We start from the raw sequence: 18,494 nt of genomic DNA, 5'->3' as shown, positions 1-18,494 counted from the left end.
AATAGCAGCACCAGCCCTATACTAAACTTCTGGGCTATTAGCCCTTAGTTGGAATTCAGCCTTGCTTACAGTAGGGTACAAGCCTAGGTATCTATAACTATGGCTTTGATCTCCCCATTGATTCCTGCAATGGTATAAGGCAAAGCTAATCTAAGGAGGAGACACCTGCAGCTTTTGCTGCACAACATTAATGTTCTCAGGACATTGCTAAGACATGTTTTGGACAACTGGCCATTACTGAACTGACTGCTAACTGCTGTCACCTCACCCATATTCAGGTGTGCCTGCAGAGTCTTGGCTAAACTTTCTCTCCCAAATGGCCAGAAAAGAGGCTATCAAAGAGCAATTGGGCTACTGCCATACCTTCAGCTGAAGTGCACCTACTTTGACCCATAAATTTACTGTCTCTTCACATGCTGATCCTTCTTCTTACTGTGTGAAATGTTACCTTTTTTATCATCTGCCTCTACACACTCTCCTCTTCCCTCCTGTACTGTTCTCCAGTTCCTCTGGAGACTTCACTGACTCTTGTTCAGACACATTCCCCCCACGGTCATGACTGGGGCTAAAATCTATGATTTCTAATCCTATTTCTAACTCTTGCAAGTGTTTCATTAGCTTGCCCTACTTTTCTTCTTTGGCTGTTTTAAAAATCATTGAGGAGATTTTGCTAAGTGTTAGGCATTGGTGCTAAGTGGAAATGAATATGCTTCACAAGCTAAATCTAGGCTGCTCTGGTGCTTAAAGGGACTCACTTGTCCAGCTTCTGAGGGAGAGACACAAATGAGACAGCAGTTGATAGGAGAGCAGGATAGCATTGTGATCCTGTCCTTTTAACCTAAAAGGTTTGTGCATCTCAAAGAATAACTTTTGTGTAATTTTTCTTTTTTAAAAAAACAATGTGGCAAGTAAATTATGCATCAAGCTGTGCTCTTTTGGCTGTATCTGTATTCATTAATATCAGAGAGAAATTGGAGTTACTGACCGAGCAGAAGAGGTTGGTTCAGTGATCTGACGATGCATTCGCGCATTGTGTACACAGTTCTCCTTCGTTCCCACCTGAGCATCTAATGGAATGTCAGGGGACGTGTGGCTGATCTTCATGGAGGACTCTGGATAGGCTGTAGGCTGACCCAGATAATCCTCGCTGTAGTCATGGTCATTGGTCTCTGTATCTGTGTAGTTCAGTGATTCTTGTTTGGCGTCTTTGTTCCCAAATGGCAGACCACGCTCTCGCCAAGGGATCCAGCAAAGTTTCCAGGATACGAACAGAGAGACACCAAACAGAGCAAGACCACAGGCTGTGACAACTAAGGAGAGCAAGCTTATCGAGATATCTGCAAACAAGAAAAACACACGTCACATCTTCATGCTCTTTGGAGCTCTCCATCTCCAAGGTAAATAATATGAGACGTAAACATATTTGGACTGAAGATTTACAAAATCTAAAATCTGGTCCCTGAAACAGTTATATAATAGAAACATATTAATTGTTCTATTTTTTCCCCCCAAAGAAAAAAAACCCAAACCAACCTTCTTTGGAATTCAGAATAAGGCCTATGTTGATAGAACTTAGTTTCTATTTTCCCTCCAAAAATTGGCTGAGGTGAAGGCTCATCCTAAATCTGAAAAGTGCTGTTGACTTGTTCACTCAGCTTTCTACTGATGAAAGAGCAGTGCCTGCATTACATTTTGTTATTTCTTTATATTCTTATTACACAATACAGTTTCCTGCACCTCCTTTACCAGATCTTACTATCTTCTCTCCCAGAGACTGTATTATACTTAACCCTGAAAATGTGCACACATGCACATACATTACGTGACCTTTTTCTTTAGCTATTCAACTGAAGTATCTTGTTCCATTATTTTAATTCCTGTCCTTCTAATCTCAGACTCATTCTTATCTTTGCAAATTCTTTTGGAGTATCAATACATGGCCTAGTATTCATAAATTAGTTTGGGTACTGGTATCTTTTTGAGTTTTCTGTTTTTTAACTCCAAAGGCACTTTTTTTTTCCTGTTTCCAAACTTTGAGTATAAAAAGGAATGTGGAGGCGAGTTCTCCATTTTTTTCTCCACATTCCTAGCAGTATCCTAATCCAGAATGATATCAAGGCATAGAAGTTAAAACTGGGAGAGGCTTTTTCTCTGTTTTGCTTTGTTTTAAGTTGCACGTTGGAAAAATGACTCAGTGGAACAGCTGTTTTTATGGTTACAGTGTTTTTGAAATGAGTTTCTCTGTGGATTACATAATACATCATGCCTTAAACACAATTACTAAGAATTCTATTTTACTGCTTCAAATTATAAACACAACCTGATCAAAGAAATTTTGCACACTCCTTGTAGGTTCAGAATGTCTCTAGCTAACAGCTTGCCTAAATTTTCAAAGGATGGCATGAGGTTGAAATGTACTGCTCCTACTAGGACAATTATTTAAGAATGGCAATTCAGATGAAACAACCTCAGTCAATTTTAAAAAAAACCCTAAAAATCAAAAAGTGGAAAAGTCAATACCTTCTGCCCCTGCTGTGAGTCTCATTCTCACTAGCCAGACAGATTCAATTTCTGCAGAGAGGGGAAGGACACTGCAATCTGTTTCATGCAGGTGCTGTCCAGTATATTTTCCATGATGAAAACCAACTTTAAACAATTCTAGCCACTATAGCCCTTTCTGTCCTTCTCCCAGTCCTAAGAAGACAAAGCTCATTAACAGTGAGGACAGTACAGCAGGTGTTTGGATTTAGAGAAAAGAGTTTCAGTGCTGAAATTAATTAAAGAAATTCCTCCTGTGCATAAAGGCAATTTGGGAGAAAACAGAATAGTGGTTCTTGATATTGTTTGTATATTTACTGGTAAACAAATCTGGCAGTGGAGGCAGAGCATAGGCTCTCCGTTTGGTTACAAAGCAGAGGAACTGGGATACGTTAGTGAAAGAAGACCTTCAGAACAAAGCAATTTGTCTTGGCTTCCCTGGACAAGGAAGAAATACATCAGAGGTCTGCAAAAAGGTCACTTTTTCAAAGAACTGATTCAAGTAAATGATCCAGCATTGAAAGAAATGAGAAACTGGGAGTTGTCAGAACCAGCTGGAATATTACAGGGTGAGAACTGGAGATTGCCAATTGCAAGGATGTGTGAAAGTGAGGAACGATTTGAAAGGCAGACCCACAGTTCCCTACCTGGAGGATGACTTTAGCAGAAGACACAGTCACCTATAGATCAGATGGAATAAGAAAAAAATATACATGGTAGCAATATGAACTACTTTTCATTTGGAGAGTTTGAAGGACTTTCATGATATTCCTCTGCATTAATAACATAACACTGAGAATCCTTATCTCACAGCTTATTCAGAGAAGATGGGTAATAAACAGTTTGGGTAACGTGCCAAATCACAGAGTAAAAAGGGATTACTTTCTATCATCTTGGTTTTATTTCTTTTTGACTCCTTAGGAACCATTTTTTGGTGAAATTTTTGCTTCTCTCAGTGGAAAAGGGACCGTGTACCTGTCCTCTGTGAAAGACAGTGAGGCTACAGGGCAGTGCCTTAAACTGTTATCTTTCACCGACACTAATTTTCATATGCTGCACATCTTTGTCAGCATTGTCAGCAACTGGGAAACTCCAGTGTGAATAGCTGGGGTGAGTGCAGTCTCAAGAGAAGACACTTTTGCCTGCATCTTGGAACTGCTTTTACATTAGCCTTTTGCATTGTTATATGTTGTATTTGCTGTGTAACTTTTACTCCATCTTTCCAGCAGTCTCAGTTTTTCTAAGCCTGTTGTTATTTAACCTCAGCCAGCAAGTAAGCACCATACACTCCATACACCCCTCCCTGGTGGGGTGGGGAGGAGAATCGAGGGGAAAAAAAAGTGAAACGTGGGTCAACAACAGTTTCATAAAATAAAAAATTATAATGATAATAATAGTTGTAATGAAAAGAGAAATAAAAAGAGAAATCAACCCCAAAAAAGACAAGAGATGCACAATGCAACTGCACACCACCTACTGATCAATATCCAGTCAGTCCCAAAGCAGTGATTGGCCCCTCCGTCCTCTTGGTTTCTATACTGAGCATGATGTCCTATAGGTAGTCATTTGGCTAGCTCGAGTCAGTTGTCCTGGCCAAGCTCCCTCACAGCTTTTTGTGCACCTCCTTGCTATTGGAGCACGGAAAATTGCAAAGTTCTTTACCTAGGATAAGTGCTACTTAGCATCAGTGTGTTTTCAACATTATTCTCACACTAAACCAAAACACAGCCCTGTATCAGTGGCTAGGAAGAAAATTAACTCTGTCCCAGCTGAAACCACGACACCTGTTTATCTGTGTTCCCATGTGTTAGCAGTACTCATCCGATGCCAGTGATCTTTACTGCTTTGGAATGAGAGCATGGTAGGTCATTACTTGTTTGTCCTTAAAAATTCAGAGATCTGCAGCACAGAAAGTGTTCCTCAAAGATCCATCTGCTTCTCAATTCACTCTGCTTTCACAAGAATTAGAGCAATGTGTTTTCCAGAGCAGCATCTGATCTAAGTCTAAACTGCAACTGTGACTCAAAGTGCAGACACACACGGCAGGCAAGGCTGAGCAGTTTACTGCAAGGTATGGGCTTTGGGAGCAGTGAGGAAAGCTTTCAGAAGAAACAGGTTTTTTCAGTAGCACTGCAACATATAAATTCAGTGTGGATGTTCTGCTGTGTTTTTGATGAACACCTGTGCTCACTTTTAGCATTTGGGCAGATCCATTAGTGGCTGAATAATGTATCTGCTCTCTGTACCTACTCTGCATTGATAGGAGCTCTTGATGCTTGGCAGGGAAGGGTCTCATGAACGGAAGGAAGGGCCCTGTGCCACAGGTAATTGCACTGATCCCTTTCCTGGTGCAATCATGATACCAGTCAAGTGTTTTGAGGTGTCGATATGAATCCAAGTCAAAATTTCATAACTATAGCTTCTTGGTCATGGCTGCAGCATGACCTGAGCTCCCAAATTCCAGCATGTCAAAATACCTGGACATTGTCACAAGGTGTTGATAGTAGATAATGTGTTCCACAGAAAGTAAACCCCATTTTTTGTTAAAAGCATATAGTTTTTAAATGAGTTAAAGGAATCCATTAGTGCAATGGCATATACACAGTTAATTTTTATAGGTACATCCTCTGCAACATGCTTTCACACACCAGTAAAGGAGGACTTTTGATAGACAGAAAATAATACGACAGATCTTCAGAGTGGCCCCAAACTAAATGTTGTCAAGACTATGGAACCTTCTGGTTTTTTATATGTTGGGATTATAACTTCATTGTTAGAGGACTTGGAAGACATTGCCATTATTTCCATGCAGTTATAACATCTCAGCTGTGGTTTGCAGTAAGGCCACAGACACATACACTCTCTGAATACCTTGCTTGTGGCATGTTAAACAGATATTCTGATGTATCAATTTTTGACCAGGTTTTCATGTTTAAATCCCTTTTACTCTACTGACTTCCAATTTCTTATTAATCACTTACGCTTATCATCACGATCAGTGCATTTGTTCATTTTTTGATAGTAATCACAAGGTTAAAATCAAAATAGCAAATTATTTTTTTGCTCACAATATTTTCCAGCAGTAATTGCTGTGATATAATTCAAAACTGACACAAGACTGATAAAATAGTTTATTGATAAGATCACAAATGTAGAGCTTTAAGCAAAGCGAATCGCTCATAGACATTCATAACACGAAAAAAGACTCAAAATACAGCAAAATATTATCTTTTTTGATAGAAATATTTTAACAGGTTTGCCTGTTTAGAAGAAATGTTATATAAGTAGAATATTTTGTTTGTAATTCAGATAAGGTGACTTAATGTTAAGATAGTTTATTAATTGTAACCCAAATTGCATGAAAGCACAACACTCAGAAGTATACTTGGTGAAGAGAACTGATCAGTCTTTATGATAAAGCTTAACATCTGTAATCCAATAAGTTAAACTTGTTCTAAGAAGACTTTCTTCTTGTTTACACATCTATTTCCTATTAACGTATTTAGTCTGCATTAATGCAAGCTTCCCTGACAACGTAGCTGACATAATATCCTGTTAAGAGTTTGTAAATGACAAAAAATGTTTTTACTAATCAGACAGCTGCCTGAATTGAGCAGTGATTCTTAAAGACACAGTTGAGAGGAGTCATATGTTCAAGGGCTTGCCTTTGTCTTTCTGACATCTTGCAGTAGTATCTACTGGCAAAGAGTTATGTTGTTCCTCTTGTTAGAACGAACGCTTCTGTTTCACAAGCAACATGGATACAAACAAAGCAACAGAAGAAAACAGAATTTGTCATGACTGCGTAGATACAACTGTAGTAAGACTTATCCAGGTTACCAAGCTTTGGACTTGGTTCTTTTTGGTTATTACCATATTCTCCTTGAATACATACTTTTCACAACTGATAAAAGATGCAAAATTGCCATATACATTTGATCTTGTACTATCCAGCAAAAAAACATTATATACTGTCATCTGGAACAAAGGCATAAATAATAGTATAACAGAAGAGAGGACACCAGTACTAAATATACCATACCATATTGTCAAGTACTCTGTGTGTAACAATGACATGGAGATGTCAATGTTAAATGGCTCCATTTCACCCTGTAAGGCAGAATCAGTTAGGGTGCAGCTTTTGCAGGACAGGAAATGTAGCTGAAGCAAATGAACATGAAAGTCTTGAAAAGCCATTTGCCTTCTGAGACATGCTTTGTAGCTTGGTAGCTAAAATGGGAAGCTGGTGATATGCTTAGTGGGAAAGAAACTGTTGGGGTACACATTTATACTGCAAATTCATAGACCCATCAGGCCTATTAAGTCTTTCACAGGGCAAGAATTGAAGAGCTGTGCTCTGTAAGAGTTAAACGTTCCCAGGATTGTAGTCAAGAGCTGTAATATGTGTTTCCACTTACCCACTTTCTCCGCTCCCTCTTGGGACATGTTACATAGAATCGGATTAATAATTTGCTTGGAATAAATAATATGATACACTTGGACTTTTCCTTGTAGGATCATGCCAAATTGAATTGAGTTGCTAATTAATAATTTGGAAATGTTTATACTTTTTTTAGGGCACAGAAAATAGTTGTTCATGGGATTATTGAAGGATTTATCTTCTCATCTAGTTATAGAAAGTGACTAGTCACTTTTGGCAAATAATGTGTATGTTCTCTCATTGGCAGAATGAAAGGCTTTAATGAAGAAATGAATGATGCAAAAATGAATAAAGAAAAAATGTGCTTTCTAGTAGAAAATATTGGACAAATTATATGTGTTTAAAAGTACAGACCTTTCAAGATTTGTGAACATTTTCATCAATAAACCATCAGAGCATACATTAATCTTGAATATTATGACCCTACAAATAATAATGAAGAGAAATTGCCATTTATTTCTGCAATATATAACCAGTAGCAGGAAGTTGACAGGTTATGGAAGAGTAAATGGCTTATTTGAACCAAGCCAACAGCTTTAAATTCCATTGGAGTTCTTGAAAGCTCAATTATGTCCAATGATAGGACATGGGGCAATGGGTACAAGCTAAAACATATGAGATTCCAAAGAAACACAACGAAAAACTTCATCATTGCGAGGGTGATAGAGCACTGCAACAGGCTGCCCAGATGGGTTGTTGAGTCTCCTTCTCTGAGGACATTCAAAACCCACCTGGATGAGTTCCTGTGTGACCTACTCTAGGTGGTCCTGCTCTGGCAGGGGGGTTGGACTAGATGATCTTTCGAGGTCCCTTCCAGCCCTTAAGATTCTGTGATTCTGTGTGAGTCTGTAAATTGCAATAAATAGTAAAGAAGCATTTGAGAGAAGTAAAAGAAATGACAGAAGCATTTCATTTCCCACTTGTATCAAACTGTACAGTAATATTGTAGCAAAGTGCTCAAAACAATAGTTACAGATGTATGTCTATAAAAATAAGAAGGAAGCAGCAATATTTTCTGCAAGTTTTTAATTAATTCCTTTTAATTTTGATTCTGTTTAGCGCATAATCTTTCCTGGGGGAAAAAACAACAACAACAAAAAGTACTTATTCAAAGGTTTTATTGATTGTTTTGCTTTTGGTGGGAATATTTGTAGAATTAAATGAATTTACAGGACTGTGGGAGATGTGGGCTGACCACTAAAGCGTTTCAAGGGCTATTTAAGCTTTAGCAAAACTTAAGTTTCACATTCATATCTAAAGACGTATATGTAAACATATATACACACAAACACCTCTATGTGATTAATATAATGTAATACAATGAAAAACTATTTTCACAGAAGTAGCCATTATGATTATTAGGAGTCATATCATTCATCTAGTTCTAAATCAAATCTATTTAACATACTTTTCTCTCAAATTTCCATTTTCTTTCCTATTGGAAGCATTGAGTTTCATCTACCGGTTGGCTACTTCTCCCTCACATTTTCTTAAGCCCAGTGACAACCATTAGCCTTTCTAATTTTGAATAATCTACAAAGTTATGTCTGGTTTTGAAAGTTATTTTCTTAATTTGGGATTGTTTTGGGGTTTTTTTTAGGAATTAAACACATGAAAAATAAGAAGACAGATTACTCTTTTGGGCAATTTATGTAGAAGAAAAGTACAAGCTTCTCTTTAAAGTCAGATTGCTTGGAATGGAAATAAGGTCAATTATTTCATTAGGTTCCTTTTCAGAATCAACTACTCTAAGACTATATTGTGAGAGTTTGGCCCATCACAGTGATTCAGTATTTACAATCCTTGCTTTATATTTAAGGAAAAGCCAAAATTAATTTGCTTTCTGTATACTGGCAGATCATGAAAATGTTGCCACAAGTGTTGAAACCTCACAAGAGACTTCAGGAAAGTCGTCTGCACAGACTGGTATGGATAAAGAAAATTTATTGCTTATCTTGACCTTCATGAACCAAATGAGATGTTTAGATCTGTTTTTCTGAATGAGTGCATTCTCATCGCTACATAACACCTAGACTACAGAAAGACAGTTTACAACATTTTCAAACTGCTCTGGTTAGGACTTCCTCATACTAATTGATTATCCTGGCCTTGTTACACATCATCCTTCCTGAAAAGTAAATTATCGCAAGCCACTAGCATCTTAAGCTGATTAAATAGCCAGATTTTTCTTTTAGGAGTGAGCTGTTGGCATAAAGGGAAATAAAGACAGCTTTGAAAGCATTTATCCTTCTCAGATGAGGAGACAGATGCACTGTAAGGCTCACACTGACTGTTTAAAAAGTAGTACTTCAGAAAAACAGCCACAGTGGATGTATTATGCATTTGTTGTTCTTTGTGAACTTATGGTTCCCATTTTATAAAATGAAACTTTTTGGTGTGATCCATATGAATTAGGTTGTGACTGAGGGATATTTACTACTAGGAAAGATAATGAATTAGTAATTTACAATCAGATCAAGTTTACTGTGAATTTACTGTTAGAAAAAAATATACACAATATACTTCCTTCCTCTTCATGCTCTGCTTCATCTCCAGAGAGCAAAAGAAATGAGTTCAAGGCTTCTAAAGACTTAGGAGTGGGTAATTCTGGAAATCCTGTCTGTCTAAGACACTGTCTAAGAGCAAACTGAAGAACAGATATGAAAACAAGATACTAAGAGCAGAAAATCAAGAGAAATATAATGTGAAACATTAAAAATGTAACAGCTCAAGCATAGAACTGAGAAACAGATCTGATAAAAAAAATACCATTCAGACTGCTCTTCTGCATTTTCATTCCTAGAAAGCAATTACTTTAAAGCTGAGATGCTCTTGGAAGCTTTCCTAATTTTGGCAAGTGGAAATACAACTTGCTTATTTTTGCAAAGCCTATATTAAATAGTGTGTGCTCTGAGTAAGAATTGAACATATCTGGATTTCTGCTTTCCTGGGTATAATTGTACAGTTGTGCAAGACATTCCTTATATTAAAAGGAATCTGTAAAAAGAACTAGTAGCAACAACTCTTTGAAGTGTTCTTATGAACTACACAATTTCATGTTGTACTTAGTTTTGAATGTAAAATTTAAGCTGGACAACTTGAAGAGGCTTTTCTTCTTGTATTTAACTAATTTTATGGAGAGGAAAACTGATATTCTGTAATTGTGACCAATTAAGCAAATGTTAAACACCACATAGGAGTGACAGATGCCCACCAATCTCAAATTAATGGAAACCCACTCTGATCAATATTTCTCACCAAGAAGAAAACAGTAGAATCTAATCCTATTCTTCCAGTTACTGTATCCAACATGTGCACTTGGTTAAAGAAATCAATGCATTGATTGAAGTTTTGGTATTACGAAGGATGGTAATAATCTTCATGCCCAACAATTAATTTCTGAGGCTTGTCAGTATTCTTTCTCTGTATCATGAAGGAGGTATCCAAATATGCAGCTTTCTCACTGAATAGCAAACTGTCAGGCTGCTAAACTCAGGGCTTTACTCTCTACAGCTGCTGATCTAAGCACTGTTATTGAGCTATAAAAGATAGATTAAAAAAGGAAAAATCAGGAAGAAAACAAGTCAGAATAGTGCATTTTAGCATCAGTGAAGTAACAATGGGATTGCTACTCTCAAAAATCGAGATGGTAGAGTTCACATATGTGATTGAAACTTGTCAGTGACTGGTGAAGACTCATATATTAATGATGTGCCCTTACATTGCTTGAGTAAAGCTAGGCAGAGTTATACTTGGAGAAACATGGCCCTACCACATAGTCAAAGGGGCATGCTCAACAAATCAGTTACTGTGAAAGGTCAGGAGTTTCTGAGAACCTACTGGACAGGTGAGGGACAGGGACAAAGACGAAAGCTTGATACGGTATGCTGTTAACTTATATATTTGCCAATCCTTCTTGAACTTTGGGTCAACAATGCTGATAGCTGTGTACTATAGAACCAATCAGATCATAATAAAATACCAATGCCAAGAAGAAGATCAATAACTAGGTCATTAAAAGGCTAGAAATTCTGGCAAACGTTGAGCTTAAGGAGTCTTAGGTCTTAAGGAAAATAGCTTGCTTTTGCCCTTAGACCTATATGAAAAAACAAGACATTATTTAACAAACACAGTCCTTCAAAAAGGCCTGCTCAGTCAGAAGTTAATTTGTTTTTCATTCATCTTGACATAAAGGTCAAGATAATAATTCTTCAGCATTTCAGGGTTTTCAGGCTGATAGTAACTTAACTAAATACATTAGCTTTGCATCTGTCTGGAGGTTTCCAAAGCTGCAAAGGGAAAGCAGAAAGTGTTTTTATTTTCAACACTTGAGAAATACCATGAGCCTTTCTGCACAAATAACAAATAGGAATCATCCACTTGTGCGCACCAGAGATTCTAAGGTCGGCACAAGGATTAGAAGCTCTTACATTTCATACAAGAAGTCATTTATAGCAATGATTTCCTGTTGAGCCCTATTTACCAGTATGAGACACTGTGAATAAGCGTGTTACTTCAATGCACATAGGCTTGATGCATGCTCAGGAGTGTAACTATTCAAGAGTGATTAAAGTAAGGGGTCATCTGACACATTTCTTGTCAAAGCCTTCAGACTACCTCTCTGATGCACGATGTATTCTTCATTTCTGTCCATCAATTGTATGCCTCCCACTCTCTTGGATGATAAGGTCCATTCAAAACAATTATTTTCAAATATTATGAGTAGGAAAATAAATGCAAATCTGCATTTTAATGAGAAAGATGTAATTTAGATGATTTTGAAGAGAAATTTGCAAGCTATCTTTTTTAAGATTTTGTCTTTAACAACTTTGTGATCTCTGCTCTCCATCTGAGACATAACAGCCTTCTGTCCTCATTTAATTAATTAGTAATGTTACTGTTGTCGATAGGATGAGTAAACTTTTTTCCTAAATCAAGGCTGATTCATGAAAGCTGCTAGAAAGCATTAAAATTTTGCATGTGTTCTCTCTGAGTGTCTGGACATATAGTTAAAACCACTGGGAGTAAATCAGGATCTGACAAATGTTAATGGAATGTAAACAGTGCAATAAATGTGTTTAGAAAGAATAATGGATATTTGAAGAATTGTAGTAGTTTTCTATCCATTTTACCAAGTATCCTGTAGAACAAAGTTGTTAAATTATCACAATGATTAAACTGTTTATCACTAAGTAGTTTTTTCTGTCCTCATATAAATGTCAAAGTTCTATCCTTCAATAAATGTCAAATATCTTTTTATACATAGGCAACAGGAAGACGCAACATAGTTGCTCAAGGTGAAATTTGGTAATTCAGTTGAAAAGTTATAAAAGGAACCTGAACTTTTTCCCTTCCCATTTTGAGGTTAGCAACTTTCCATTTGCTTCTAGTGAAACAGCATGAAACGAAAGAGAAGGGATGCAGAGAAATTAGTAAGCATTGCTTAGCACACAAGCAAGATTTTGACCACTAATCAGATGGTATGACTTTTTCAAACTATCTAGTTATAAATGAGTTAATTAATTGGTAGAGAAAGCTGTCATCTCCCCAAATACACCTGCTTTCTGTGAGTCGGTAAGCATATTGCCAGCATGTAAACTACCAACTGACATGATGAACAGACCTGTGCAGAGACTGGTACAGACAGATGAAAAGCATGTCACCGTAGCCTGCAGCATAAAGGGACTGCTGAGCAGCAATTCTTAGGTTGTAAAGCAAAATAGTTTTGTTTTTTTGGTTTTTTTTTTTCAGATTAGTTCCCATGATGCCTGAAATACCACAAAAAGTCATTGCAATCAACACCTGTAATAAAAAAAAGTGAAACGTGGGTTTTGATAAATGTAACAGTGCTGTAAGATCTGAGCAGAAAATCCAAGTAATGGTACTTTTGTACAATTGTAAATGATTCCTACAGTAAAAACTTATAGTAGTCTTCCATATGCCAACTTCTTGTGGTACATACATATACATGTAATTGCTGCCAAAGTTAATAGCCTCTTTTAAATTGGAATCCTGCAGATTTCAATCCTGCTTTTCTTTCTGCTAAAGCCAACTCTGCAGTATTTCTTTTATGATCTTTTATTATCAAAGCACCATTTTACATATTATATAAGAACTTTGATAATTAATTGAATGGAGACTAGCAAAATAATTAACTGGATTAAAAGTAAGCTCTATTAGAGTTTGAATGTGCTGGAAATCAATTCATGGTATTTAGTCTTGTCTTTCCACTTGCAGTAGGTAAAACAAATTCAAAAGGAATACTCTCTGTTTTCATCTTGCATTCTGATAGAAGATATTTCTAATATTTTAAATGTACATTTATTGTCATATTTGTCATATCCACTCTTGGAGAAATTTTCTGCTTGGAGCAAGTAGAATCCACACTCTCATTCTAGTGGATTTGCATTTTCTTTAATTAAGTTAATTTAACTAGATCTGTATCTTATCTCCTGAAATTATTTTCTCCAAAAGAACTAGAATAGCTAGTTTCTTAATATGAGGAACTAAGGAGTATCCTCTGCTTTAATAAGGACAGCAAGGAAACTTATGGCTAGCTGTTCCTTGAACAATCCACTGTAAAAAGAAACAGCTGTCAGTCTAAACTTGAGAAACATTGATGTAGCTCTCCATTCCTGTGAAGGAAAGTTTTTAAATTCCTGTCCTTTACGTGTACGAAGGGCTTCACTTCTCTTGCTGTCATAGACTGCTTCTTGGCAAAGCTCTTTCTTTCATTCAGGTTTCTAAATACTCCAGGTTAATTCTGGAGCTTTGGCTGGTTAAATAGAAAACATTGCCAGGCTAAACTGGCAGATGAATTCATGTGAGCAATTCAGTGCTTCTTCCACCTTGTAACCAGGAATATGTGGAGGAAATATATTCCTTTCAAGAATTACAGTACACTTCCACAGGCAAGAAAACAATTGCCCTATCTTACAGACAACATAATTTATTTCAGCATCTTTAGCTAGTGTCTTCATAAGTACTGTAAGATGCGTCCAAATTAGTGATTTAGCATTGGAGGGAGGGGGAAGGATTCTCTTTTCTGTGGCTTTGCTTTGTGTCTGTACTTGGAGCCTGGTGATACTACAGTGATACACGTGACTGGTGGTGTGTTTTTAAGCGGTTTTCCTTGTAGTGGAACCAAGGTTGAAGCTAGACTCCGGGTTTGTCAATGTGGACACAGGATCCTCCTGCCATCAGTGCTCTAGGCTTGCCTGATGTCTGGAACTGGCAACTGGCTCAATTTTCACCACTGGCAGCAGCACAAAGGGGACATTCAGTCCGGTAACCAGAATGGTGTGCAGCAAATCAAGCTCCTCTTCCTGTGCCAGATAAGCCGGTAATGTAGATTTCCCTGTTGTATCTTTATGTGCAAGCTATGCTCCCTGAAGCTAGGAAGATTTCAAGAACAGGAAGACTAAGAGTTTGGAACATGAACTATGTTAAAATCTGCATATTTTTTTACTCTGAAAAAAAAATCCCTCACCACAAAGATCCTCTTACTTTGAACCGTATTTTGTAAGCAATTAAATCCCCAGTTTCAAGATCCAAACAACAAAACAGTAATGTATTGTGCACTTTAGAATAAATACAGTATAGCAATTACAGTTAATTGCATAAGATTCTCAATGAGACCTAGGATGAAACAAAGGTGACAAGCAATTTACTACACTGCACTTTCAGTGCCAAAATCAATTAGGATGTTCCAAATCCTGTAAACATTAATAGTAATTAGTAAGCTATGTGTCACTGTGCATCTTTGACTGATGTCCAGCATGTACTGTCTTCTTGTTTAGCTACAGGGAAGACTTCCTTAACAAATCTTTTAAGAGACAGCCTACAGTATACATTTATAGAGGGAGAACAAAATAGTCCTATGTATATATACTACTACTGCGGCTGCTGCTGCTGCTGCCGCCAGCGGCTCAAGTGTGTTTAGGCCAGCCTCTGGATGTCATTGACAGCATAAATACAGAATCATAATTAATTACTAGGCAATGCTAACTAAAACAGAATGAGTTTTGAATTAACAGAATGAACGAAGCTGTGTTCATAGCACTGAGCTTATTATTCAATTTGGATCACTATTAGATGATGTTACTACCAAGGGATTACAAATCCCTTCAGGGGTTATTCTGCAGTGAAATACCACCAGTTGCACGGTATCTTACTTCTCCTAAAACATAATTTCACATGTATGAGATTCACTCAAGCAATAAATAAGAAAAAGAGGATAAACAACCTTACCATAAGACTTGTTCAATTATAATTAGCGATAAACCCTCCATGCTAGACACTGGTCTCTCCAGATGGGTGTACATAAACAATGGGATATAGAGAAGGGACTATCAATTTTGCAGCATTCTTCTAGACTCACAGTTGCTCTTCCTCAGGCCTGTTTCAAGGGAAGAACAACTGCTCTCCTTACCTCTCTCTCAGAATTACAAAGAGAGCTAAAGGAGAAAATGTTGGTGGCAGCCTCTTGATCCCAGAAACCGTAATATTGCAGCAGTGGGATAGTTAAGAAAACAGCATGGAAACACTGAGCCACAGCTTTCATGTCTTCTCCCCCAAGAATTGCTCAGTAGGATTTCTCTCAGATCTGGAGAACTCCTTCAGTTTTGAAGAATTCTAAAAATTCTGCTACTTCTACGAGAAAAACAAACATATCTAACAGAATAAACTGATGGTAGTTTTCTAGCCACTGGTTTTCCATCTTCTGATCCTTAAATTTTTTATTCTTGCCCAGAAAAAAAATGCAACTAAAAACAGCAATGAGGATTTCTTTTCAGCTCCTCAGAGACAGCTGCAAACCTGCTTTCCTTGCTAACTGGGATGCACTGATGGGATTTGCTAATTTTTCAGTTATTTCACCTTTATGATTTTAAGATATTACTTTTGAACACTTAGTACTTTTTTCTCTCCTAGCCAAAAGCCTCAGATAGATAAGACACTCACCAATTGTTTCTACTGCTTACCCTGGTCCCACGTGGCTCCTCAAAATAAATAATGAGATTAAAAACAACAACAACAAAAATAAATCTTACTTCCAATAGTTTATTATGAAAAAATGTACCTAAAACTGTATTACATAAACATCATTTTAAATCTTCTCTTTAGAATCGGGTGCTTGTATATATCCTTCTCTCAGGAAGTGTTTGTGATCCTATTTCCTTTAAATTAACACTATTAGTGCCCTTGGGTTGACATTTAACAGTGTATACTGGCCCCACTAAGTAGCAAAGATTACCTTTCACACTGAAAATTTCTAACTTTTGCTGGCAGTGCATAGCATTGAGGGGAATATTAAACATGTTCTTGTATTTTTAAGGAAGAACTTGTTAATTCTGGTAATGATGGTTGTTACAGGAAACATTCAAGTACAACAAAATGGAATACATGAGATGAGATTATTCAAAGTGAATCACTGTAACACTGGGATAAGTATTTTGAATAGAAGCAGTCATTTCTTATTTTATGCAGCCACAAACTTTAAGGCTTGGATTTTAAATACGTGAAGGGCTTATATCAAATTCCTACTCAGGGTTACAAGCAGTTTCACTCGTATATTTCTTTGAAAATGTTACTCTGAGAGATTATTTTGAGTGAAAGTATTGTTACAGAAGTCACGAGGTTAGATTTAGTGGCTCTGGTTTAGCAGCTTTTGAATTCTGACTGACAGCAAGATGAAGTTTTGCCCCAAAATTGTACAAACTCAGATGCAGGTAGGAAAAAGGAATGATTTTTTTTAATAACTAAAATGTGAATGTTAGGAAAAGAGAAAACTTTTCACTTGTAAGGTTAAAATTGCATTCACTTAATTAAAACAAAACAAAACTAAACTAAACTGATAAAAAACTACAGGAAAAAGGAAGAGTGAAAGGAAGAAGAAGGGGAAAGGACCATGCACTTCAAAGAGCGGCATGTTCCTAACTTCCAGACTTGTGAAAGTCAGGCTGTTAGCAGGTTGCTGAGTAGAGCTACCTCACTTTTCTCTGGAGGACTTTCATGTAAGGGGTGACTGAGTCATTTTATAAGCTTCCTAAACGTGATGAAAACATGCAGGTTGGGGTATTCTGAAATTAATAAACATATATATATCCTTAATAACAAATACATCGAGTCAGTAAAAATACACTGTTCAATCCCAAGCAGTAGAGGGGGGGCAAACTGTAGAAGGGGTGCACATTAAAACAGTGTCTCACTCCAATAGAGAGAAACTGAGCATTTCTGCTCCAATAATGGGAACACGATTACCACTATAGTAGTCCTTTCTGTTTCAGTCTCAAATGGCATCACGCTGAGATGTGCAGGCCATGAAAGTAATGTTTGAAATGTTTATGCCAAAAAAGGGGCAGTAAACAGCAAAATGCTGGGATATGCAAAAGGTAACTAAAAGCTACCCTGTTAGTACTGTTACACAGTGAGATGCAGGCTAGACTGTGGGGTGAGATTTAGGTCTGAAAATATAAATCCAAGCTTGCAAACAGATAACATGAATAAATTCCAAAGCTAAACATTCAGATTAAGCACAGCACAGAAATCCTCCTTATGCTTTTATTTATTCCCATTTGAATATGTATTCCATCAAATCTCTGCCTCTCAATTATGGCTTCCTTGCTGATAACATTTCTATTTGCTAACCTACACAGGAGAAAAATATATTCTGTTTATTATTTATAAGAATAAAATGCTGAGAGGCCCCAACAAAGCACAGGCTCTTGTTGCCTGCTCACTATGAAAATGGAGAGAGCCATATTCAGGAAGATTACTTTCCACGTAAGTCCTTGGACCCACTGTTTTCTCTTGCCTGCTTTTTAGGCAGTTTTCTGCTCAGTGCTTTACTGGCATCACACTTGAGACATGCCCTGCTTTCTCTGCTGATTACCGACAGGGGATTAGGTGGAATTTTAACTGCATATCATTGCTGAAAAAGCAACTGAAAGGGCAGAGGAAAAGCAGCACTAAGATTTCTCAAAGTGACTGGCACAGTTGAGGAGCCTTCGTTTTCACAGTACCCAACTAGTAATCTAGTCCAGTGAACTAAACCATACTTCTATCTCTCAACAACGTCCCTTGAATCAAACAAGTTTGTATTAACACTTGGTAGAAAACTATTTGATTTGCAGGATTTACAGCCAGACATCTCCTATGCTGTTTTATCTGTTCGTAGTTCTCCTCAGCTGGGGCTAAGTCCTCCCATTACCTTGAACTAGGTGTGTCAGCATCATTCCTTTCATTCAATTGCCAAGTCAGCAAATACTCTGTAAAAGATTGCTTTTATTTCCTTCTGTTTTTTACAAAGACTAATAGGTAAAAGAATAAGTAACATTTGAGGTTTGGAACTCAACAATACTAATATTCATCTCAGAAGTACCTAAGGACTTAGAATCTATCTCCTGTGACATACCGGGGACAGTACTGCTTGAAACACTCACTGTAAAAGGAGTCCTTCCTTGTTACTCGGGGTAGTTATGCAACACTTCTGCATCTAACATTTTTCCCACTCCTA

The 18,494-nt window shown here is 37.1% G+C and overlaps 1 protein-coding gene across 1 annotated transcript in view; it reads right to left on the bottom strand.

Moving 5' to 3' along the window:
- LOC104554799 (synaptotagmin-9) overlaps nt 1-18,494 on the bottom strand; it is a 59,831-nt gene that overhangs the window by 28,839 nt on the left and 12,498 nt on the right. The window contains exon 2 of the mRNA XM_061999984.1: nt 986-1,337. Coding sequence (XP_061855968.1) covers nt 986-1,337 — 352 coding nt within the window. The remainder of the gene's footprint in view (nt 1-985; nt 1,338-18,494) is intronic.

Source organism: Colius striatus, chromosome 7, assembly GCF_028858725.1.
Source record: "Colius striatus isolate bColStr4 chromosome 7, bColStr4.1.hap1, whole genome shotgun sequence".
NCBI classification, from domain to species: domain Eukaryota; kingdom Metazoa; phylum Chordata; class Aves; order Coliiformes; family Coliidae; genus Colius; species Colius striatus.
This window is presented reverse-complemented; position numbering and strand designations above follow the sequence as displayed.